We start from the raw sequence: 24,928 nt of genomic DNA on the forward strand, positions 1-24,928 counted from the left end.
GTGGTGCTGTGCAGTGTATATATACAGGAGGAGTGGTGCTGTGCAGTGTATATATACAGGACATGAGGAGTGGTACTGTGCAGTGTATATATACAGGACAGGAGGAGCGGTACTGTGCAGTGTATATATACAGGACAGGAGGAGTGGTACTGTGCAGTGTATATATACAGGACAGGAGGAGTGGTACTGTGCAGTGTATATATACAGGACAGGAGGAGTGCTACTGTGCAGTGTATATATACAGGACAGGAGGAGTGGTACTGTGCAGTGTATATATACAGGACAGGAGGAGAGGTACTGTACAGTGTATATATACAGGACAGGAGGAGTGGTACTGTGCAGTGTATATATACAGGAGGAGTGGTACTGTACAGTGTATATATACAGGACAGGAGGAGTGGTACTGTGCAGTGTATATATACAGGACAGGAGGAGTGGTGCTGTGCAGTGTATATATACAGGAGGAGTGGTGCTGTGCAGTGTATATATACAGGACATGAGGAGTGGTACTGTGCAGTGTATATATACAGGACAGGAGGAGCGGTACTGTGCAGTGTATATATACAGGACAGGAGGAGTGGTACTGTGCAGTGTATATATACAGGACAGGAGGAGTGGTACTGTGCAGTGTATATATACAGGACAGGAGGAGTGGTACTGTGCAGTGTATATATACAGGACAGGAGGAGTGGTACTGTGCAGTGTATATATACAGGACAGGAGGAGAGGTACTGTACAGTGTATATATACAGGACAGGAGAAGTGGTACTGTGCAGTGTATATATCCAGGAGGAGTGGTGCTGTGCAGTATATATATATATACAGGAGGAATGGTACTGTACAGTATATATACAGGACAGGAGGAGCGGTACTGTGCAGTGTATATATACAGGAGAGGAGAAGTGGTACTGTGTAGTGTATATATACAGGACAGGAGGAGTGGTACTGTGTAGTGTATATATACAGGACAGGAGGAGTGGTACTGTGCAGTGTATATATACAGGACAGGAGGAGAGGTACTGTGCAGTGTATATATACAGGACAGGAGGAGTGGTGCTGTGCAGTGTATATATACAGGACAGGAGGAGTGGTACTGTGCAGTGTATATATACAGGAGGAGTGGTACTGTTCAGTGTATATATACAGGAGGAATGGTACTGTGCAGTATATATACAGGACAGGAGGAGCGGTACTGTGTAGTGTATATATACAGGAGGAGTGGTACTGTGCAGTGTATATATACAGGACAGGAGGAGTGGTACTGTTCAGTGTATATATACAGGACAGGAGGAGCGGTACTGTGCAGTGTATATATACAGGACAGGAGGAGCGGTACTATGCAGTGTATATATACAGGACAGGAGGAGCGGTACTGTTCAGTGTATATATACTGGACAGGAGGAGTGGTACTGTGCAGTGTATATATACAGGACAGGAGGAGCGGTACTGTTCAGTGTATATATACAGGACAGGAGGAGCGGTACTGTGCAGTGTATATATACAGGACAGGAGGAGCGGTACTGTGCAGTGTATATATACAGGAGGAGTGGTACTGTTCAGTGTATATATACAGGACAGGAGGAGTGGTACTGTGCAGTGTATATATACAGGAGGAGTGGTACTGTGCAGTGTATATATACAGGACAGGAGGAGCGGTACTGTGCAGTGTATATATACAGGACAGGAGTAGCGGTACTGTGCAGCGTATATATACAGGACAGGAGGAGTGGTACTGTGCAGTGTATATATACAGGACAGGAGGAGTGGTACTGTGCAGTGTATATATACAGGAGGAGTGGTGCTGTGCAGTGTATATATACAGGACAGGAGGAGCTGTACTGTGCAGTGTATATATACAGGACAGGAGGAGTGGTACTGTGCAGTGTATATATACAGGACAGGAGGAGCGGTACTGTGCAGTGTATATATACAGGACAGGAGGAGCGGTACTGTGCAGTGTATATATACAGGAGGAGTGGTACTGTTCAGTGTATATATACAGGACAGGAGGAGTGGTGCTGTGCAGTGTATATATACAGGACAGGAGGAGCTGTACTGTGCAGTGTATATATACAGGACAGGAGGAGTGGTACTGTGCAGTGTATATATACAGGACAGGAGTAGCGGTACTGTGCAGCGTATATATACAGGACAGGAGGAGTGGTACTGTGCAGTGTATATATACAGGACAGGAGGAGTGGTACTGTGCAGTGTATATATACAGGAGGAGTGGTGCTGTGCAGTGTATATATACAGGACAGGAGGAGCGGTACTGTGCAGTGTATATATACAGGACAGGAGTAGCGGTACTGTGCAGCGTATATATACAGGACAGGAGGAGTGGTACTGTGCAGTGTATATATACAGGACAGGAGGAGTGGTACTGTGCAGTGTATATATACAGGAGGAGTGGTGCTGTGCAGTGTATATATACAGGACAGGAGGAGCTGTACTGTGCAGTGTATATATACAGGACAGGAGGAGTGGTACTGTGCAGTGTATATATACAGGACAGGAGGAGCGTACTGTGCAGTGTATATATACAGGACAGGATGAGTGGTACTGTGCAGTGTATATATACAGGACAGGAGGAGTGATACTGTGCAGTGTATATATACAGGACAGGAGGAGTGGTACTGTGCAGTGTATATATACAGGACAGGAGGAGTGGTACTGTGCAGTGTATATATACAGGACAGGAGGAGAGGTACTGTACAGTGTATATATACAGGACAGGAGAAGTGGTACTGTGCAGTGTATATATACGGGACAGGAGGAGTGGTACTGTGCAGTGTATATATACAGGACAGGAGGAGTGGTACTGTGCAGTGTATATATACAGGACAGGGGGAGTGGTACTGTGCAGTGTATATATATATATACAGGACAGGAGGAGTGGTAGTGTGCAGTGTATATATACAGGACAGGAGGAGTGGTACTGTGCAGTGTATATATACAGGACAGGAGAAGTGGTACTGTGCAGTGTATATATACAGGACAGGAGGAGTGGTACTGTGCAGTGTATATATACAGGACAGGAGGAGTGGTACTGTGCAGTGTATATATACAGGAGGAGTGGTACTGTGCTGTGTATATATATATATATATATATATACAGGACAGGAGAAGTGGTACTGTGCAGTATATATACAGGACAGGAGGAGTGGTACTGTGCAGTGTATATATACAGGACAGGAGGAGTGGTACTGTGCAGTGTATATACACAGAACAGGAGGAGTGGTGCTGAGAGTAGCAGCTGTCTGTGGAGCTCAAGCACTTCCAGGAGGAGGGTTGTCGTCTGCCTCTCTTCTCCCCAGGGAGAGGCAGGCTTACTGGGAGGCCGGCATGGCTTCCCAGCCTCCTATCCCCCGGTCTATGCCGGCGGGGGAGAAGGAGCCTCAACAACCGGCCCAGGAGGGAGTGAGGAGATCGGGAAGGGTGAGGAAGAATACATCCACCTGCTCCAACCCCGAGACTGTTCACCGCCAGCCCAGAGAGGGAGACCGGGGCACCCCAGGCCCCAGGAACAAGAGCCCAGCAAGATCCTGGGGGGAGATGAGCTCCAGCGAGTCCACAAGTTCCTTCTCCTCCCGAGTGGTCGCCACGTTGCGAGAGTACGAGGACGCCGGCAAAGCACTAACCCAGCTGAAAGAGGAGCTGAGGGAGGCCCGGGTCCTGAACACCCGGGCGTCCAACAAGGAGAGACCCGCGACCTCCCAGAGGGTTAAAGCCCTCAGAGACGAGGTGGTCAGGTTAGTGCTCCTCCGGGAGGGGATTGAGAAAAGCGCAGGTCCCTTCCTGGAGAGGTTTAAGAACCAGCGGCGGTTCTCAGAAATGAAGGGGTTAAACACCTCAGGAGAACCGCCAGCCGGCGTCCTTAGTGAAGAGGAGGAGGAGGATGAAGAGGTGACTGGAGTCTCAGTTGCTGGAGCCAGTGAGGGGCAGAGCCGGAGCTCAAGTGGTCTCCCTGCAGGGCAGAGGACTCCCACAGCAGAGGCTGGAGTGTCGGGGGAGGAGGAGGAAGGAGGACTGCTGAGGGAGATCCGACTGCTGGAGTCTCCAGTGGACCTGACGCGGTTTTCCTTCGGTGAGGACAAACCAGTGGAGGAGACAGGGAAGAGGAAGAAGAAGAAGACCGGAGGAGCTGCACAGGAGGTGGTGAGTTATAAGTATGTACCAATGTCTGATGTTGCACCTGCCACCTTCTGTTTAAACCCCACCAAACCTAAAGGCACGGGCTCTGCAGTGGGCTCGAGGCAGAGGCAAGGTGGGGAGAGGAGGCGGACGTCCGGCGATGCTGCCATCTGTGCGGGGAACAGTGCAGGGGGCGAGGCTGTGGAGGTACTCACAGCGCCGGACATAGGAAGTTCTGTGGAGTTTCCCACCCTGCCCTCTGCGGCTAAGCCGGTTATCACCGGGGCTGGGGGGGCAGGGAAGGATGTGAAAAACACATCAGCAAAGAACACTGGGCACACTGCTGCGACAGGGGGGCAGTGTGCCCCAGCGCCCAAAAAGGACACTAAGACCCCAAAGTCTGTGGGTGCAGGGCGGGCAGAGGTGCCGAGAAAACAGTCTGGCCAGAACAAGGACCAAAATGCTGCAGTAGGGGGGCGGGGCGCTCCAGCAGACGACCTGCAGAAAGCCAGCAGCAACCAAAGGGAAACGGGTGTGGTGCTGCAGGGAAAGGAGTCTCTGGAAGTGCTCCCCTCCCCCGGCCCAGCAGGTGTGAGTGCAGAGACACCAGACACAAGGGAGGAAGGAATGGAGGTGACTGTGGAAGGTGCAGAGAACAGCAGAGGTAATGGGGTGACAAGTAAAGGGAATAGAAATAGTGGTGTAGTGAATGATGGGAGTAATGGTGGAGCAGATGGTGAGAGTAATGGTGGAGCAGATGATGAGAATAGTAGGAATGGTGGAATTAGTGGTACAGTGAATGATGATGCAGCAAATGGTGGGGGTAGTGGTGCAGTGAATGATGATGTAGCAAATGGTGGGGGTAGTGGTGGAATGAATGCTGGGAGTTGTGGGAATGGTGGGAGTTGTGGTGTAGCAAATGTTGGGGGTAGTGGTGTAATGAATGGTGGGAGTAATGGTCCTGCGAATGGTGTGAGTAGTAGTGGAGTGAACGATGGGAGTAATGGTCCTGCGAATGGTGTGAATAGTACTGGAGTGAATGGTGGGAGCAGCACTGGTGTTGGTGGGGGGGAAGTAGGTGCTGGTCCCGCTGCCCCCCCAGCATTGGCGGGGGCTTCAGCCCAAAGCTATTCAGAAGCTGTCAGTGCTGGGGGTAGTAGTGCGCCCTCGTCTGGTGGCCCTGGGGATGGTGACTTGCAACAGCAGCTCCTGGACGCCCTGAGGAGAGGCGAGAGCTCCATCACTGTAGAGGGGAGGGAGGTTGATCTGTCTTTCTGGATAGAGAGACATGGTCTTTCAGCCTTCCGAGATAGAGGGGCAGAGACTGTCTGGTCTCTGCCGACAACGGGGCAGAGGAGTAACCGTAGGAACGTGGTCCGTCTCCAGTGGGTAAGCAAGGATGCCTGTCCTGATAGGTCGAAGGTGGTTGAGCTCCTGCTGGGGATGGGCTTTGCGGCATATGACATCTTTGCCTTGATCCATCCCTATGGGACCTCCTACTTCGATGTCAGCTTCATGAGACCGGAGGGCCTTGAGCTTTTCTGGTCTCGCCATGAGCTGGCTCGGAGTCGCCCCGAATGGCATGGTCTCTTTCCCCTGGCAATAACTCGCCAAGATTCAGTCAGGAAAGTGACCGTTCTGACTAGTAACGAGTCGCTTTCCTGTATGGACATTACCACCTGGGTGAGTAGATACGGAGAGGTCACCAATATTCCCGAAAAGAATCTGGATGACCATGGTATCTGGTCAGGGGCCTGGACCTTCATGGTGAGATTGAAGGTTTCGGGAAACACTGTTACCCATATCCCCTCCTCAACCTTTTTGGGGAGGGATAGGATCTTGATTTTCTACCGGGGGCAGCCTAAGGTCTGTCACAGGTGCGGTAGCCCCACACACTTCAGTGCGCAGTGTACCACCCAGAAATGCGCACTGTGTGGGGACCTCGGTCATCTTGCTGCTGCCTGTCGCAGGATTAGGTGTAACTTGTGTGGTGACCTCGGTCACCCGTTCAGTCGCTGTCCGCGTTCCTTCGCCAATGCGGTCCTGAAAGCGGCGAGTGTGGGACAGGCGCAAGCCGGGACTAATCTTGCCGGTGAAGGGACCAGTAGGGGCGGGGGAGGCAGGGATCCGGTGAGGAGCAAGCTGCCGCCATCCACCATCAGGCGGCAGGAGAAGCGCCGTGGGGACAGGGGGCAGGGAGTAATGTCCCTAAACTCTGACCCAGGTACTTCACTTGCAGCTGAGGATCCTAAAGACAGTGAATTGAGCGAGGAAGTCAAGAGACTTGAAAGGGAAGAGCGAGAGGACGCCACGTCTTCCCAGGAACCCTCTTCTGGTGACAGTCTAGATGAGGGAGAGGGGGAGTGGTCACAGAAAAAGAAAAAGGGTAACAGGAAAACGGCCAGAGGTAGGAGGGGGACCAGGTCTCGAGCTGCCTCTTGGAGTGCGACCCCTCTGACTCTCTGGCCATGATCCAAGCGCCATTGGAGGGTTCAGCCGCCCCCCCTCTGGTGGATCTCTCCAACCGGTTCGGGGCTCTCCAGGACCTCCCTCTGGAGGGGGGAAGTGGGGACCCGGGGCCGGAGGTTGCGGACAAGGTGGTTGGGGCTCAGGAGATGGCTGGGTCTTCCTCTCGGGGGGCAAATACAAAGCCCTCTGGGGGGATGACTAACCCAGGACCACCAGACGAGGGCAAGAATCTATGTAAGGAGAGAATGGATGAATCTGTTTGTCTTAAGCGCACTAAAAACCCGTCATTATCAGAGGAAGAGGTTGGGACTGTCAGTGGTGGGAAGAAAAAGGCTATCTAATTCAATCAATCATGATGGCGGCACCCACCCCGTTGACGCTGGCAACTATTAATGTTTGCAGCATAAAGTCAGATGCGGCAAGGTACACGGCCTTTCATTTTCTCGGCCAACTTGACGCCGACATTTTGTTTTTGCAGGAGACCAGGTTGACCGATATATCAACCTTGCATAAAGCAAGGCGGGAGTGGAGGCATGGGCCCTCCTACTGGTCTCTTGCGGCCGAGCCGTATAGCGGGGTGGCGGTCCTTTTTAAGACCGCAGCGGTTGAATGCAGACGAGTGATCGAATTAGAAATGGGGAGATGCTTGATCCTAGATGTCTCCATGGGGGGACAAGAGCTTCGGCTCATTAACATCTATGGTTCCCAGTCCAAGTGGGACCGCAAATGTCTCTTCCTGAAGATCAAACCTTTTTTATTTTCGAGTCGGCAGGTGGTCTTCGGAGGGGATTTCAACAATGTCACGAGATCCTGTGATAGAGGAGGTTCCGGAGACCGGCTGGCTTATGACTGCGTCGCGTTAAACAGGATAGTGAGTGAGGCTCGCCTGGTGGATGTCCACATCCGGCACAACCCGGGCGACACGGGATTCACCTTTTTTAGAGGTAGTCAGTGCAGGTCTAGGCTAGACAGGTTTTATTTGAAGGAGGAGGCCGTCTCTTCGCCGTTGTCGGTTGTGGAGGTGGAGTTCTCCGATCACTGTTTGATTATGTTTTCTCTCAACGTTACAGAGACTCCTCGGATGGGAAGAGGCTATTGGAAGCTGAATTCATCACTCCTTGAGGAAGAAGCTGTAAGACGGTCTTTTGAGGAATTCTTTCAGAGCCAGGTACCATTGCTGGGCCTAAGTAACACTAAGTCGGAGTGGTGGGAGATGTTCAAACATCGGGTGGCGAGATTCTTCCGGCAGCTCTCGAACCTCAGAAGCCTGAACAGGGATCGCCTGTATCAGAGCCTGAGGAGGAAACTCGAGCATCTTGTCTCGACTGGAGGTAGCCGCGAGGAGATCTCCAGAGTGAAGTCCTTGCTGAAGAGGTGTCAGTACGATAGGCACGCATCTTTGGTTTTCGAGAGGGACTACGGGAAGTACTGCTCGCCCGACCCTTACAGAAACTGTAAGATGTCAGTGAATAGTAAGATAGTGACGGGGCTGGTGGACAGTACGGGGTCCCTGAGAAGGTCCAGATCAGGGATCTTGGAGGTTGTCAGTTCCTACTACTCGCACCTCTTGGGAAGGAGGGAGCTTGATCGTGACGGGATGTCGGCTTTCCTGGCTGAATCTGTTCCTGAGCCAGGGGCTGACCTCTCGCTGGGCGATTTGGCAGAAGCGATCAAAGAAGAGGAAGTGAGACTGGCGATCGATGGGCTTAGGCCCAAAAAGTCGCCAGGTCCGGATGGCTTAACATCCGAGTTCTTTAGGACCTTTAGGGACTCTTTGGTCCCCCTCTTGACTCAGGTGTTTAACGAGTGTCTCTCCTCGGGCACTCTGCCAAGATCATTAAGGAGGTCGGCTTTGATCATTTTGTCAAAGGGTAAGGATCCGTCACGCATTGAGAACTGGCGTCCCATAGCACTTCTCAATGTGGACAGGAAGATTTTGGCTAAGATACTTTTCAACAGGCTGGTGAAGTTTGCACCCCGGCTCCTTTCGGAGGTTCAGCACTGTTGCGTTCCTGGCCGTAGCACTTTTAGTGCTGTTCTAGGTGTCCGAGAGGCCGTGGAGCAAGGCAGGGCGGGCCTCTGGAAGGGGTTCTTGCTGACCCTGGATCAGGCAAAAGCCTTTGATCGTGTTAACCACGAGTACCTCTGGTCCACTCTTTTGAGGTATGGTCTGCCTGGAGGGTTTGTGGACTGGCTTAAGACCTTGTATGTAGGGGCTGAGACTTTCCCTCTGGTGAATGGGTGGATTGGACGACCTTTTGGGGTAGGATCCGGTGTCCGTCAGGGCTGTCCTCTTAGCCCTTTGCTTTACGCGTTTGCGATCGATCCCTTCCTCAGAAGGATCGATTGTAGACCGTTGGCGGGGGTGCGGATGGGCGGGGCGGCGCCGGAGACTATCCTGAGGGTGGTGGCCTACGCGGACGATGTCACCGTCTTTGTTTCTTCGCAAGAGGAGGCAGCAGCGGTGATGTCAGAAGTGGAGCGCTACTCGGAGGCATCCGGGTCCAAGGTCAGCCAGGATAAGTGTGAGAGTCTCTGGCTGGGAGGCGGAGATCCCGGGTTTGATCTTCCGGACACCCTCCCCGAACCCCAAGAACATGCCAAAGTCCTGGGCATCGAATTCGGCCAGGGTGATTACCCCACGAAAAACTGGGAAGGCAGAATCAAAGGTGTCGCCCAAAGAGTGGACCAATGGAGGGGTTGGTCTTTGACCCTGAGGGAAAGGGTTGGCCTGTGCAAAGCTTTCCTGCTCCCCTTGCTAATCTACCTGGGCAGCGTCTGTGTCTTGCCAGAGCCTCTCTGGACACGGGTCTACAGTCTGTTCTTCCAGATGTTATGGGGGAACAGACTGAACCTAGTCAAGCGGGAGGTCACTTACCGCACGAGGAGACTAGGGGGTTTGAATATGGTGAACCCCGTGGTGTTCCTAGTGAACACTTTCTTGAAGGTGAACGTGGCAAACCTCTGGAAAGAGAGGGCTCCTCCGTGGGTATTCTCCTGCAAGGGATGGTTTCAGCCTTTCTTCCAGGAATGGGAGACAGGGGGAAGATTGAAGGATCTTCGCACACCACACGGGCATCTCCCGGCTTATGTTACCCCGGTTCTGAAAATGATCCGCCGGTGGGGTCTGGGAATGTGGGAGGTGAGGTCCCTCCCGAGGAAACTCCTCGATATGAGGGTCTTGCTTTCTCATTTTCAGAGTCCATTGGCCCTCAAAGACTGCCCAAGTCGGGATCTGGAGGTTGGGTTGAGTTTGTTAAATTCTACCAGGATCCCCGAGAAGTACTGGGACTTGACTTGGCGCTGCTTCCATGGTAAGCTGTATGTGAGGGACAATTTGAAGTACAGGAGCTCCGAGGACAGGAATTGCCCCCGTGAGGCTTGTGCTAACGTGCTGGAAAGCATGGAGCACTTCCTGCTTCATTGTCCCTTTAATACAGAGGTGTACAACAGGGTGGGGGCTTCCATTGGTTGGCCGCGGCTGGCTACTCTGTCCTACGCCGGGTGGGCCTATGGAGCGTTCGGAGACCTTGGGAGAAGGGACCGAGACACTTTATTCATAGTCAGCGCAGTGGTGAGGTATTTCACGTGGAACGCACGAGTTTTAGTCTCGACGCAGAGTAAAATCCTCCATGTAGATGAAGTCTGTAGGAACATCCTAGGTGACCTGGTGAAGGTACGTTCTCTGGAGTATGAAGGACTGGGTGCCCGGAGGGCGGCCCGTCTCTGGAGGGGCTTTTCCTTCAGGGTGCCTTAGTCCGGTAGTACTCCTATATCCTGGTGGTGGGCCGATGTCTTTTCACCCTAGATTTTTGTTTTGTATTTCTGTCTCCTGGATAGAAGGTTTGCCGGCATCGAACTTGAGCCTTGGATGGTGAGTGTGTAGGTTGTGTTCTGTATATATTGTATATAATGTATAATAGGGGGTTTTAGTTAGGTTGGGTGGGGGATTTGGGGGGGTTTTCATCGGCGGTGATAAGAGGACTGATCTGGCCTGGTCCAGGCCCCGCCTGGGGAAAAACTTTGGGGCCTGATCCTAGCTCGGAGTAATCCTGAACTTTGTGGCCAGAGCTGGATCAGGGGTGGCGGGATAGTTAGTGTAGGTCTGTGTTTTATATATATATTAAAAATTACAAAAAAAAATATAAAATATAAAAAAAAAAAAAAAAAAAATTGTTCATGTCACTATTGTATATATTGTTATTTTTGTTTTTCTGTGGTGTGAATGAGGTGCGGTAAGGGGGTGACTAAGGTCAGGCAGTGGGACCAGTAGGTTAGTGTTAGTTCCCGGTTGTATATACGTTATATTAGGTTTAGTGTTTTATTGTATATAATCTTGTATATAGGACGGTGTTTTATGTGTATATAGGACGGTGTGAGCGTTGTGTGGGATTGTATATAGTAGTATGAATGAAGCTGGGCCGGGGGTTTTATAGGTTTTATAATATTTATTTCCTGTATATATATATATATTCCTGCGGTGATTTATTTTGTTTCTATTTTCTGTGATTTGTCGTCTTGTTTTGTTCTTATGTTCGGTGTCCTGTAATGTATTATTGTTCTGTCATGTACTGTATATACAGGAGGAGTGGTACTGTGCAGTGTATATATACAGGAGGAGTGGTACTGTGCAGTGTATATATACAGGAGGAGTGGTACTGTGCAGTGTATATATACAGGAGGAGTGGTACTGTGCAGTGTATATATACAGGAGGAGTGGTACTGTGCAGTGTATATATACAGGACAGGAGGAGTGGTACCGTGCAGTGTATATATACAGGACAGGAGGAGTGGTACCGTGCAGTGTATATATACAGGACAGGAGGAGTGGTACCGTGCAGTGTATATATACAGGACAGGAGGAGTGGTACTGTGCAGTGTATATATACAGGACAGGAGGAGTGGTACCGTGCAGTGTATATATACAGGACAGGAGGAGTGGTACTGTGCAGTGTATATATACAGGACAGGAGGAGTGGTACTGTGCAGTGTATATATACAGGACAGGAGGAGTGGTACTGTGCAGTGTATATATACAGGACAGGAGGAGTGGTACTGTGCAGTGTATATATACAGGACAGGAGGAGTGGTACTGTGCAGTGTATATATACAGGACAGGAGGAGCGGTACTGTGCAGTGTATATATACAGGACAGGAGGAGCGGTACTGTGCAGTGTATAGATACAGGACAGGAGGAGTGGTACTGTGCAGTGTATATATACAGGAGAGAACAACGGAAAGGACACCATTGTAGGCATTTACTACAGGCCACCTGGGCAAGCTGAAGATATGGATGAACTCTTTATGTATCAAATGACCAAGTTCTCCAAAAAATATGACGTAGTGGTCATGGGAGATTTCAACTATCCAGACATTTGTTGGGAATCTCTCTCAAGTAAAACTAACAGGTCAAGCAAATTCTTATCCTCTCTTGCTGACAACTTTATCTTCCAAAAGGTAGGGGAGAAAACAAGGGGATCTGCTACTTTGGATCTAATCCTTATAAACAGGGAGGAAATGGTTGAGGAGGTAAAGGTGGCTGGGACCCTAGGAGGCAGCGATCATGCTATTATAGAATTTTGGATAACTAGAGGAGGAAGACATGTGAAGACTCAAACTTCAAGGTTAGATTTTAGAAAGGCAGATTTTAAGAGACTCAGAAAGAGAATAGGAGGGATCCAATGGCTGGATGTCCTTAAGGACAAAAATGTCCAGGAAGGATGGGAAATTTTTAAAAATGAGATTCTCAAAGCACAATCGTTAACAATCCCGAAAAGTAGGAAGAATGGGAAGCATTTAAGGAAACCAGGATGGATGAACACAGAACTTAAACACATGCTAAAAAGAAAGAAAGAAATGTTTATTAAATGGAAAGAGGGAGGCATATCTAAAGAAGATTATAATGCAGTCTGCAGATCCTGCAGGGCACGTATCAGGTTAGCTAAAGCTGACAATGAATTAAGGCTTGCAAGAGATGTCAAAAGCAATAAAAAAGGATTTTGGGGGTATGTCAAAAGTAAAAGAAAAGTCAAAGATGCTATAGGATTTTTACAGGATGAAAATGGAGAAATGGTAAGAGAGGATGTTGAGAAGGCCGAACTTTTTAATTCCTATTTTGCATCTGTTTTCTCTCAGAAATAAAATGTAACATCAACTGATCTTCACTGTCCTTTTAAAGGAATAGAGGAATCCAAGTTATCTGTAAACAGAAAGATTGTGAGGGAATATTTAGCTAACATAAATGAGTTCAAGTCTCCAGGTCCAGATGAATTACACCCCAGAGTACTGAAGGAGATCGTAGAAGAAATTTTAGAACCACTCTCCATAATCTTTGAAAATTCTTGGAGAACAGGAGAAGTCCCAGAAGACTGGAGAAGAGCAAATGTTGTTCCTATCTTCAAAAAGGGGAAGAAGGTGGACCCAGGGAACTATAGGCCGGTGAGTCTGACTTCTATACCAGGAAAGATCTTTGAACAAATTATTAAACAACATGTATGTAAGTACATGGATAAGAATGAAGTGATTAACCAGAGTCAGCATGGGTTTGTAACTAACAAGTCATGTCAGACTAACTTAATTTCCTTCTATGACAGAATCACTGACTGGGTGGATCAGGGAAATGCTGTAGATATAGTATATCTTGACTTCAGCAAAGCATTTGACAAAGTATCTCACACCATCCTTATTGAAAAAATGACCAAGTATGCAATGGACCAGGCAACTGTTAGGTGGATTCATAACTGGCTTAGTGATCGGACTCAAAGGGTGGTTGTAAATGGCTTCACATCCAGCTGGATGAATGTCTCAAGTGGGGTACCACAGGGCTCCGTCCTGGGACCTGTATTGTTCAACATCTTTATCAATGATTTAGATGAAGGAATTGAGGGTAAACTGATTAAATTTGCTGATGACACAAAGCTAGGAGGGATAGCTAATACTAGAGAAGAGAGAGAGAGGATTCAAAAAGACCTAAATAAACTGGAGCAGTGGGCAGCAACCAACAGAATGGTTTTTAACAGGGAAAAATGCAAAGTACTACATCTGGGCAATAAAAATGAAAAAAGCATATACAGAATGGGAGGAATAGAGCTAAGCAACAGTACATGTGAAAAAGACTTAGGTATACTAATAGATCATAGACTGAACATGAGTCAACAGTGTGATGCAGCAGCAAAAAAGGCAAATACAATTCTGGGATGTATTAACAGAAGCATACAGTCTAGATCACGTGAAGTCATTATCGGTCTTTACTCCTCTTTGGTCAGACCTCATCTGGAATACTGTGTCCAGTTTTGGGCACCACATTTTAAAAAAGACATCGACAAACTGGAGCAAGTTCAGAGAAGAGCGACCAGAATGGTGACTGGTCTGCAAACCATGTCCTATGAGGAACGGTTGCAGGATTTGGGAATGTTTAGCTTGCAAAAAAGAAGACTGAGAGGAGACTTAATAGCTGTCTACAAATATGTCAAGGGCTGTCACATTGTAGAAGGATCATCTTTATTCTCATTTGCACAAGGAAAGACTAGAAGCAATGGGATGAAACTAAATGGGAGGAGACACAGATTAGATATTAAAAAAACTTTTTGACAGTTAGGGTGATTAATGAGTGGAACAGGCGGCCACGAGAGGTGGTGAGTTCCCCTTCAATGGACGTCTTCAAACAGAGGCTGGACAGACATCTGTCTGAGATGATCTAGTGAATCCTGCTTTGAGCAGGGGGTTGGACCAGATGACCCAGGAGGTCCCTTCCAACTCTACCATTCTATGATTCTATGACAGGAGGAGTGGTACTGTGCAGTGTATATATACAGGACAGGAGGAGTGGTACTGTGCAGTGTATATATACAGGAGGAGTGGTACTGTGCAGTGTATATATACAGGACAGGAGGAGTGGTACTGTGCAGTGTATATATACAGGACAGGAGGAGTGGTACTGTGCAGTGTATATATACAGGAGGAGTGGTACTGTGCAGTGTATATATACAGGAGGAGTGGTACTGTGCAGTGTATATATACAGGAGGAGTGGTATTGTGCAGTGTATATATAGAGGAGGAGTGGTACTGTGCAGCGTATATATACAGGACAGGAGGAGTGGTACTGTGCAGTGTATATATACAGGACAGGAGGAGTGGTACTGTGCAGTGTATATATACAGGAGGAGTGGTACTGTGCAGTGTATATATACAGGACAGGAGGAGTGGTACTGTGCAGTGTATAAATACAGGAGGAGTGGTACTGTGCAGTGTATATATACAGGACAGGAGGAGTGGTACTGTGCAGTGTATATATACAGGAGGAGTGGTACTGTGCAGTGTATATATACAGGACAGGAGGAGTGGTACTGTGCAGTGTATAAATACAGGAGGAGTGGTACTGTGCAGTGTATATATACAGGACAGGAGGAGTGGTACTGTGCAGTGTATATATACAGGAGGAGTGGTACTGTGCAGTGTATATATACAGGACAGGAGGAGTGGTACTGTGCAGTGTATATATACAGGACAGGAGGAGTGGTACTGTGCAGTGTATATATACAGGAGGAGTGGTACTGTGCAGTGTATATATACAGGAGGAGTGGTACTGTGCAGTGTATATATACAGGAGGAGTGGTATTGTGCAGTGTATATATAGAGGAGGAGTGGTACTGTGCAGCGTATATATACAGGACAGGAGGAGTGGTACTGTACAGTGTATATATACAGGAGAAGTGGTACTGTGCAGTGTATATATACAGGACAAGAGTAGTGGTACTGTGCAGTGTATAGATACAGGACAGGAGGAGTGGTACTGTGCAGCGTATATATACAGGACAGGAGGAGTGGTACTGTGCAGTGTATATATACAGGACAGGAGGAGTGGTACTGTGCAGTGTATATATACAGGACAGGAGGAGTGGTACTCTACAGTGTATATATACAGGAGGAGTGGTACTGTGCAGTGTATATATACAGGACAGGAGGAGTGGTACTGTGCAGTGTATAGATACAGGACAGGAGGAGTGGTACTGTGCAGTGTATATATACAGGACAGGAGGAGTGGTACTGTGCAGTGTATAAATACAGGAGGAGTGGTATTGTGCAGTGTATATATACAGGAGGAGTGGTACTGTGCAGCGTATATATACAGGACAGGAGTGGTACTGTGCAGTGTATATATACAGGACAGGAGGAGTGGTACTGTGCAGTGTATATATACAGGACAGGAGGAGTGGTACTGTGCAGTGTATATATACAGGAGGAGTGGTGCTGTGCAGTGTATATATACAGGACAGGAGGAGTGGTACTGTGCAGTGTATATATACAGGACAGGAGGAGTGGTACTGTGCAGTGTATATATACAGGAGGAGTGGTACTGTGCAGTGTATATATACAGGAGCAGTGGTACTGTGCAGTGTATATATACAGGACAGGAGGAGTGGTACTGTGCAGTGTATATATACAGGACAGGAGGAGTGGTACTGTGCAGTGTATATATACAGGAGGAGTGGTACTGTTCAGTGTATATATACAGGACAGGAGGAGTGGTACTGTGCAGTGTATATATACAGGAGGAGTGGTACTGTGCAGTGTATATATACAGGACAGGAGGAGTGGTACTGTGCAGTGTATATATACAGGACAGGAGGAGTAGTACTGTGCAGTGTATATATACAGGACAGGAGGAGTGGTACTGTGCAGTGTATATATACAGGAGGAGTGGTACTGTGCAGTGTGTATATATATATATACAGGACAGGAGGAGTGGTACTGTGCAGTGTATATATACAGGACAGGAGGAGAGGTACTGTACAGTGTATATATACAGGACAGGAGGAGTGGTACTGTGCAGTGTATATATACAGGAGGAGTGGTGCTGTGCAGTGTATATATACAGGAGGAGTGGTGCTGTGCAGTATATATATATATACAGGAGGAATGGTACTGTACAGTATATATACAGGACAGGAGGAGCGGTACTGTGCAGTGTATATATACAGGACAGGAGAAGTGGTACTGTGTAGTGTATATATACAGGACAGGAGGAGTGGTACTGTGCAGTGTATATATACAGGACAGGAGGAGTGGTACTGTGCAGTGTATATATACAGGACAGGAGGAGAGGTACTGTGCAGTGTATATATACAGGACAGGAGGAGTGGTACTGTGCAGTGTATATATACAGGACAGGAGGAGTGGTACTGTGCAGTGTATATATACAGGAGGAGTGGTACTGTTCAGTGTATATATACAGGAGGAATGGTACTGTGCAGTATATATACAGGACAGGAGGAGCGGTACTGTGCAGTGTATATATACAGGAGGAGTGGTACTGTTCAGTGTATATATACAGGACAGGAGGAGTGGTACTGTGCAGTGTATATATACAGGAGGAGTGGTACTGTTCAGTGTATATATACAGGAGGAATGGTACTGTGCAGTATATATACAGGACAGGAGGAGCGGTACTGTGCAGTGTATATATACAGGAGGAGTGGTACTGTTCAGTGTATATATACAGGACAGGAGGAGTGGTACTGTGCAGTGTATATATACAGGAGGAGTGGTACTGTTCAGTGTATATATACAGGAGGAATGGTACTGTGCAGTATATATACAGGACAGGAGGAGCGGTACTGTGCAGTGTATATATACAGGAGGAGTGGTACTGTTCAGTGTATATATACAGGACAGGAGGAGTGGTACTGTGCAGTGTATATATACAGGAGGAGTGGTACTGTGCAGTGTATATATACAGGAGGAGTGGTACTGTTCAGTGTATATATACAGGACAGGAGGAGTGGTACTGTGCAGTGTATATATACAGGAGGAATGGTACTGTGCAGTATATATACAGGACAGGAGGAGTGGTACTGTGCAGTGTATATACAGTACAGACCAAAAGTTTGGACACACCTTCTCATTTAAAGATTTTTCAGTATTTTCATGACTATGAAAATTGTACATTCACACTGAAGGCATCAAAACTATGAATTACCACATGTGGAATTATATACTTAACAAAAAAGTCTGAAACAACTGAAAATATGTCTTATATTCTAGGGTCTTCACAGTAGCCACCTTTTGCTTTGATGACGGCTTTGCACACTCTTGGCATTCTCTTGATGAGCTTCAAGAGGTAGTCACCGGAAATGGTCTTCCAACAATCTTGAAGGAGTTCCCAGAGATGCTTAGCACTTGTTGGCCCTTTTGCCTTCACTCTGCGGTCCAGCTCACCCCAAACCATCTCGATTGGGGTCAGGTCTGGTGACTGTGGGAGCCAGGTCATCTGGCGTAGCACCCTATCACTCTCCTTCTTGGTCAAATAGCCCTTACACAGCCTGGAGGTGTTTGGGGTCATTGTCCTGTTGAAAAATAAATGATGGTCCAACTAAACGCAAACCGGATGGAATAGCATGCCGCTGCAAGATGCTGTGGTAGCCATGCTGGTTCAGTATGCCTTCAATTTTGAATAAATCTCCAACAGTGTCACCAGAAAAGCACCCCCACACCATCACACCTCCTCCTCCATGCTTCACAGTGGGAACCAGGCATGTAGAGTCCATCCGTTCACCTTTTCTGCGTCGCACAAAGACACGGTGGTTGGAACCAAAGATCTCAAATTTGCACTTATCAGACCAAAGCACAGATTTCCACTGGTCTAATGTCCATTCCTTGTGTTCTTTAGCCCAAACAAATCTCTTCTGCTTGTTGCCTGTCCTTAGCAGTGGTTTCCTAGCAGCTATTTTACCATGAAGGCCTGCTGCACAAAGTCTCCTCTTAACAGTTGTTGTAGAGATGTGTCTGCTGCTAGAACTCTGTGTGGCATTGACCTGGTCTCTAATCTGAGCTGCTGTTAACCTGCGATTTCTGAGGCTGGTGACTCGGATAAACTTATCCTCAGAAGCAGAGGTGACTCTTGGTCTTCCTTTCCTGGGGCGGTTATCATGTGAGCCAGTTTCTTTGCAGCGCTTGATGGTTTTTGCAACTGCACTTGGGGACACTTTCAAAGTTTTCCCAATTTTTCGCACTGACTTACCTTCATTTCTTAAAGTAATGATGGCCACTCGTTTTTCTTTACTTAGCTGCTTTTTTCTTGCCATTATACAAATTCTAACAGTCTATTCAGTAGGACTATCAGCTGTGTATCCACCTGACTTCTGCACAACACAACTGATGGTCCCAACCCCATTTATAAGGCAAGAAATCCCACTTATTAAACCTGACAGGGCACACCTGTGAAGTGAAGACCATTTCCGGTGACTACCTCTTGAAGTTCATCAAGAGAATGCCAAGAGTGTGCAAAGCAGTCATCAAAGCAAAAGGGGGCTACTGTGAAGAACCTAGAATATAAGACATATTTTCAGTTGTTTCACATTTTTTTCTTAACTATATAATTCCACATGTGGTAATTCATAGTTTTGATGCCTTCAGTGTGAATGTACAATTTTCAAAGTCATGAAAAAACAGAAAAATCTTTAAATGAGAAGGTGTGTCCAAACTTTTGGTCTGTACTGTATACAGGACAGGAGGAGTGGTACTGTGCAGTGTATATATACAGGACAGGAGGAGCGGTACTGTTCAGTGTATATATACTGGACAGGAGGAGTGGTACTGTGCAGTGTATATATACAGGACAGGAGGAGCGGTACTGTGCAGTGTATATATACAGGACAGGAGGAGTGGTACTGTGCAGTGTATATATACAGGACAGGAGGAGTGGTACTGTGCAGTGTATATATACAGGACAGGAGGAGTGGTACTGTGCAGTGTATATATACAGGACAGGAGGAGGGGTACTGTGCAGTGTATATATACCGGACAGGAGGAGTGGTACTGTACAGTGTATATATACAGGACAGGAGGAGTGGTGCTGTGCAGTGTATATATACAGGACAGGAGGAGTGGTACTGTGCAGTGTATATATACAGGACAGGAGGAGTGGTACTGTGCAGTGTATATATGCAGGAGGAGTGGTACTGTGCAGTGTATATATGCAGGAGGAGTGGTACTGTGCAGTGTATATATACAGGAGGAGTGGTACTGTGCAGTGTATATATACAGGAGGAGTGGTACTGTGCAGTATATATACAGGACAGGAGGAGTGGTACTGTGCAGTGTATATATACAGGACAGGAGGAGTGGTACTGTGCAGTGTATATATACAGGACAGGAGGAGGGGTACTGTGCAGTGTATATATACCGGACAGGAGGAGTGGTACTGTGCAGTGTATATATACAGGACAGGAGGAGGGGTGCTGTGCAGTGTATATATACAGGACAGGAGGAGTGGTACTGTACAGTGTATATATACAGGACAGGAGGAGTGGTACTGTGCAGTGTATATATACAGGAGGAGTGGTACTGTACAGTGTATATATACAGGACAGGAGGAGTGGTACTGTGCAGTGTATATATACAGGACAGGAGGAGTGGTGCTGTGCAGTGTATATATACAGGAGGAGTGGTGCTGTGCAGTGTATATATACAGGACGGGAGGAGTGGTACTGTGCAGTGTATATATACAGGACAGGAGGAGCGGTACTGTGCAGTGTATATATACAGGACAGGAGGAGTGGTACTGTGCAGTGTATATATACAGGACAGGAGGAGTGGTACTGTGCAGTGTATATATACAGGACAGGAGGAGTGGTACTGTGCAGTGTATATATACAGGACAGGAGGAGTGGTACTGTGCAGTGTATATATACAGGACAGGAGGAGAGGTACTGTGCAGTGTATATATACAGGACAGGAGGAGTGGTACTGTGCAGTGTATATATACAGGAGGAGTGGTGCTGTGCAGTATATATATATACAGGAGGAATGGTACTGTACAGTATATATACAGGACAGGAGGAGCGGTACTGTGCAGTGTATATATACAGGACAGGAGGAGCGGTACTGTGCAGTGTATATATACAGGACAGGAGAAGTGGTACTGTGCAGTGTATATATACAGGACAGGAGGAGTGGTACTGTGCAGTGTATATATACAGGACAGGAGGAGAGGTACTGTGCAGTGTATATATACAGGACAGGAGGAGTGGTACTGTGCAGTGTATATATACAGGACAGGAGGAGTGGTACTGTGCAGTGTATATATACAGGAGGAATGGTACTGTGCAGTATATATACAGGACAGGAGGAGCGGTACTGTGCAGTGTATACAGGAGGAGTGGTACTGTTCAGTGTATATATACAGGACAGGAGGAGTGGTACTGTGCAGTGTATATATACAGGAGGAATGGTACTGTGCAGTATATATACAGGACTGGAGGAGTGGTACTGTGCAGTGTATATATACAGGACAGGAGGAGTGGTACTGTTCAGTGTATATATACAGGACAGGAGGAGCGGTACTGTGCAGTGTATATATACAGGACAGGAGGAGCGGTACTATGCAGTGTATATATACAGGACAGGAGGAGTGGTACTGTTCAGTGTATATATACTGGACAGGAGGAGTGGTACTGTGCAGTGTATATATACAGGACAGGAGGAGCGGTACTGTGCAGTGTATATATACAGGACAGGACGAGCGGTACTGTGCAGTGTATATATACAGGACAGGAGGAGTGGTACTGTGCAGTGTATATATACAGGACAGGAGGAGTGGTACTGTGCAGTGTATATATACAGGAGGAGTGGTACTGTTCAGTGTATATATACAGGACAGGAGGAGTGGTACTGTGCAGTGTATATATACAGGAGGAGTGGTACTGTGCAGTGTATATATACAGGACAGGAGGAGCGGTACTGTGCAGTGTATATATACAGGACAGGAGGAGCGGTACTGTGCAGCGTATATATACAGGACAGGAGGAGTGGTACTGTGCAGTGTATATATACAGGACAGGAGGAGTGGTACTGTGCAGTGTATATATACAGGAGGAGTGGTGCTGTGCAGTGTATATATACAGGACAGGAGGAGCTGTACTGTGCAGTGTATATATACAGGACAGGAGGAGTGGTACTGTGCAGTGTATATATACAGGACAGGAGGAGTGGTACTGTGCAGTGTATATATACAGGACAGGAGGAGAGGTACTGTACAGTGTATATATACAGGACAGGAGAAGTGGTACTGTGCAGTGTATATATACAGGACAGGAGGAGTGGTACTGTGCAGTGTATATATACAGGACAGGAGGAGTGGTACTGTGCAGTGTATATATACAGGACATGAGGAGTGGTACTGTGCAGTGTATATATACAGGAGGAGTGGTACTGTGCAGTGTATATATACAGGACAGGAGAAGTGGTACTGTGCAGTATATATACAGGACAGGAGGAGTGGTACTGTGCAGTGTATATATACAGGACAGGAGGAGTGGTACTGTGCAGTATATATACAGGACAGGAGGAGTGGTACTGTACAGTGTATATATACAGGAGAAGTGGTACTGTGCAGTGTATATATACAGGACAAGAGTAGTGGTACTGTGCAGTGTATAGATACAGGACAGGAGGAGTGGTACTGTGCAGTGTATATATACAGGACAGGAGGAGTGGTACTGTGCAGCGTATATATACAGGACAGGAGGAGTGGTACTGTGCAGTGTATATATACAGGACAGGAGGAGTGGTACTGTGCAGTGTATATATACAGGACAGGAGGAGTGGTACTCTACAGTGTATATATACAGGAGGAGTGGTACTGTGCAGTGTATATATACAGGACAGGAGGAGTGGTACTGTGCAGTGTATAGATACAGGACAGGAGGAGTGGTACTGTGCAGTGTATATATACAGGACAGGAGGAGTGGTACTGTGCAGTGTATATATACAGGAGGAGTGGTACTGTGCAGTGTATAAATACAGGAGGAGTGGTATTGTGCAGTGTATAAATACAGGAGGAGTGGTATTGTGCAGTGTATATATACAGGAGGAGTGGTACTGTGCAGCGTATATATACAGGACAGGAGGAGTGGTACTGTGCAGTGTATATATACAGGACAGGAGGAGTGGTACTGTGCAGTGTATATATACAGGACAGGAGGAGTGGTACTGTGCAGTGTATATATACAGGAGGAGTGGTGCTGTGCAGTGTATATATACAGGACAGGAGGAGTGGTACTGTGCAGTGTATATATACAGGACAGGAGGAGTGGTACTGCGCAGTGTATATATACAGGAGGAGTGGTACTGTGCAGTGTATATATACAGGAGCAGTGGTACTGTGCAGCGTATATATACAGGACAGGAGGAGTGGTACTGTGCAGTGTATATATACAGGACAGGAGGAGTGGTACTGTGCAGTGTATATATACAGGAGGAGTGGTACTGTTCAGTGTATATATACAGGACAGGAGGAGTGGTACTGTGCAGTGTATATATACAGGAGGAGTGGTACTGTGCAGTGTATATATACAGGACAGGAGGAGTGGTACTGTGCAGTGTATATATACAGGACAGGAGGAGTGGTACTGTGCAGTGTATATATACAGGACAGGAGGAGTGGTACTGTGCAGTGTATATATACAGCACAGGAGGAGTGGTACTGTGCAGTGTATATATACAGGAGGAGTGGTACTGTGCAGTGTATATATACAGGACAGGAGGAGTAGTACTGTGCAGTGTATATATACAGGACAGGAGGAGTGGTACTGTGCAGTGTATATATACAGGAGGAGTGGTACTGTGCAGTGTGTATATATATATATACAGGACAGGAGGAGTGGTACTGTGCAGTGTATATATACAGGACAGGAGGAGAGGTACTGTACAGTGTATATATACAGGACAGGAGGAGTGGTACTGTGCAGTGTATATATACAGGAGGAGTGGTGCTGTGCAGTATATATATATATATACAGGAGGAATGGTACTGTACAGTATATATACAGGACAGGAGGAGCGGTACTGTGCAGTGTATATATACAGGACAGGAGAAGTGGTACTGTGTAGTGTATATATACAGGACAGGAGGAGTGGTACTGTGCAGTGTATATATACAGGACAGGAGGAGTGGTACTGTGCAGTGTATATATACAGGACAGGAGGAGAGGTACTGTGCAGTGTATATATACAGGACAGGAGGAGTGGTACTGTGCAGTGTATATATACAGGACAGGAGGAGTGGTACTGTGCAGTGTATATATACAGGACAGGAGGAGTGGTACTGTGCAGTGTATATATACAGGACAGGAGGAGTGGTACTGTGCAGTATATATACAGGACAGGAGGAGCGGTACTGTGCAGTGTATATATACAGGAGGAGTGGTACTGTTCAGTGTATATATACAGGACAGGAGGAGTGGTACTGTGCAGTGTATATATACAGGAGGAGTGGTACTGTTCAGTGTATATATACAGGAGGAATGGTACTGTGCAGTATATATACAGGACAGGAGGAGCGGTACTGTGCAGTGTATATATACAGGAGGAGTGGTACTGTTCAGTGTATATATACAGGACAGGAGGAGTGGTACTGTGCAGTGTATATATACAGGAGGAGTGGTACTGTGCAGTGTATATATACAGGAGGAGTGGTACTGTTCAGTGTATATATACAGGACAGGAGGAGTGGTACTGTGCAGTGTATATATACAGGAGGAATGGTACTGTGCAGTATATATACAGGACAGGAGGAGTGGTACTGTGCAGTGTATATATACAGGACAGGAGGAGTGGTACTGTGCAGTGTATATATACAGGACAGGAGGAGCGGTACTATGCAGTGTATATATACAGGACAGGAGGAGTGGTACTGTTCAGTGTATATATACTGGACAGGAGGAGTGGTACTGTGCAGTGTATATATACAGGACAGGAGGAGCGGTACTGTTCAGTGTATATATACAGGACAGGAGGAGCGGTACTGTGCAGTGTATATATACAGGACAGGAGGAGCGGTACTGTGCAGTGTATATATACAGGAGGAGTGGTACTGTGCAGTGTATATATACAGGAGGAGTGGTACTGTTCAGTGTATATATACAGGACAGGAGGAGTGGTACTGTGCAGTGTATATATACAGGACAGGAGGAGTGGTACTGTGCAGTGTATATATATACAGGACAGGAGGAGTGGTACTGTGCAGTGTTTATATACAGGACAGGAGGAGTGGTACTGTGCAGTGTATATACAGGAGGAGTGGTACTGTGCAGTGTATATATACAGGACAGGAGGAGTTGTACTGTGCAGTGTATATATACTGGACAGGGGGAGTAGTACTGTGCAGTGTATATATACAGGACAGGAGGAGTGGTACTGTGCAGTGTGTATATACAGGACAGGAGGAGTGGTACTGTGCAGTGTATATATACAGGACAGGAGGAGTGGTACTGTGCAGTGTATATATACAGGACAGGAGGAGTGGTACTGTGCAGTGTATATATAC

At 47.3% G+C, this 24,928-nt stretch overlaps 2 protein-coding genes across 3 annotated transcripts in view; both read left to right on the forward strand.

Moving 5' to 3' along the window:
* LOC141172177 (uncharacterized) overlaps positions 1-13,040 on the forward strand; it is a 38,990-nt gene extending 25,950 nt beyond the window's left edge. Inside the window, exons 1-2 of one of the 2 annotated variants that reach the window (XM_073656096.1) lie at positions 3,293-4,169; positions 12,739-13,040. In XM_073656096.1, coding sequence (XP_073512197.1) covers positions 3,346-4,169; positions 12,739-12,751 — 837 coding nt within the window. In that variant the 5' untranslated portion in view covers positions 3,293-3,345 and the 3' untranslated portion in view covers positions 12,752-13,040. Of the gene's footprint in view, positions 1-3,292; positions 4,170-12,738 lie in introns of those variants that run through there. The other variant, XM_073656097.1, reaches the window with a different exon arrangement.
* TMEM82 (transmembrane protein 82) overlaps positions 4,020-24,928 on the forward strand; it is an 83,442-nt gene continuing 62,533 nt past the window's right edge. The window contains exon 1 of the mRNA XM_073656095.1: positions 4,020-4,158. The gene's annotated coding sequence lies outside the window, so the exon portion shown is untranslated. The remainder of the gene's footprint in view (positions 4,159-24,928) is intronic.

Source organism: Phyllobates terribilis, unplaced genomic scaffold (assembly GCF_046119375.1).
Source record: "Phyllobates terribilis strain yellow unplaced genomic scaffold, ASM4611937v1 Scaffold_12__6_contigs__length_324123572, whole genome shotgun sequence".
NCBI classification, from domain to species: domain Eukaryota; kingdom Metazoa; phylum Chordata; class Amphibia; order Anura; family Dendrobatidae; genus Phyllobates; species Phyllobates terribilis.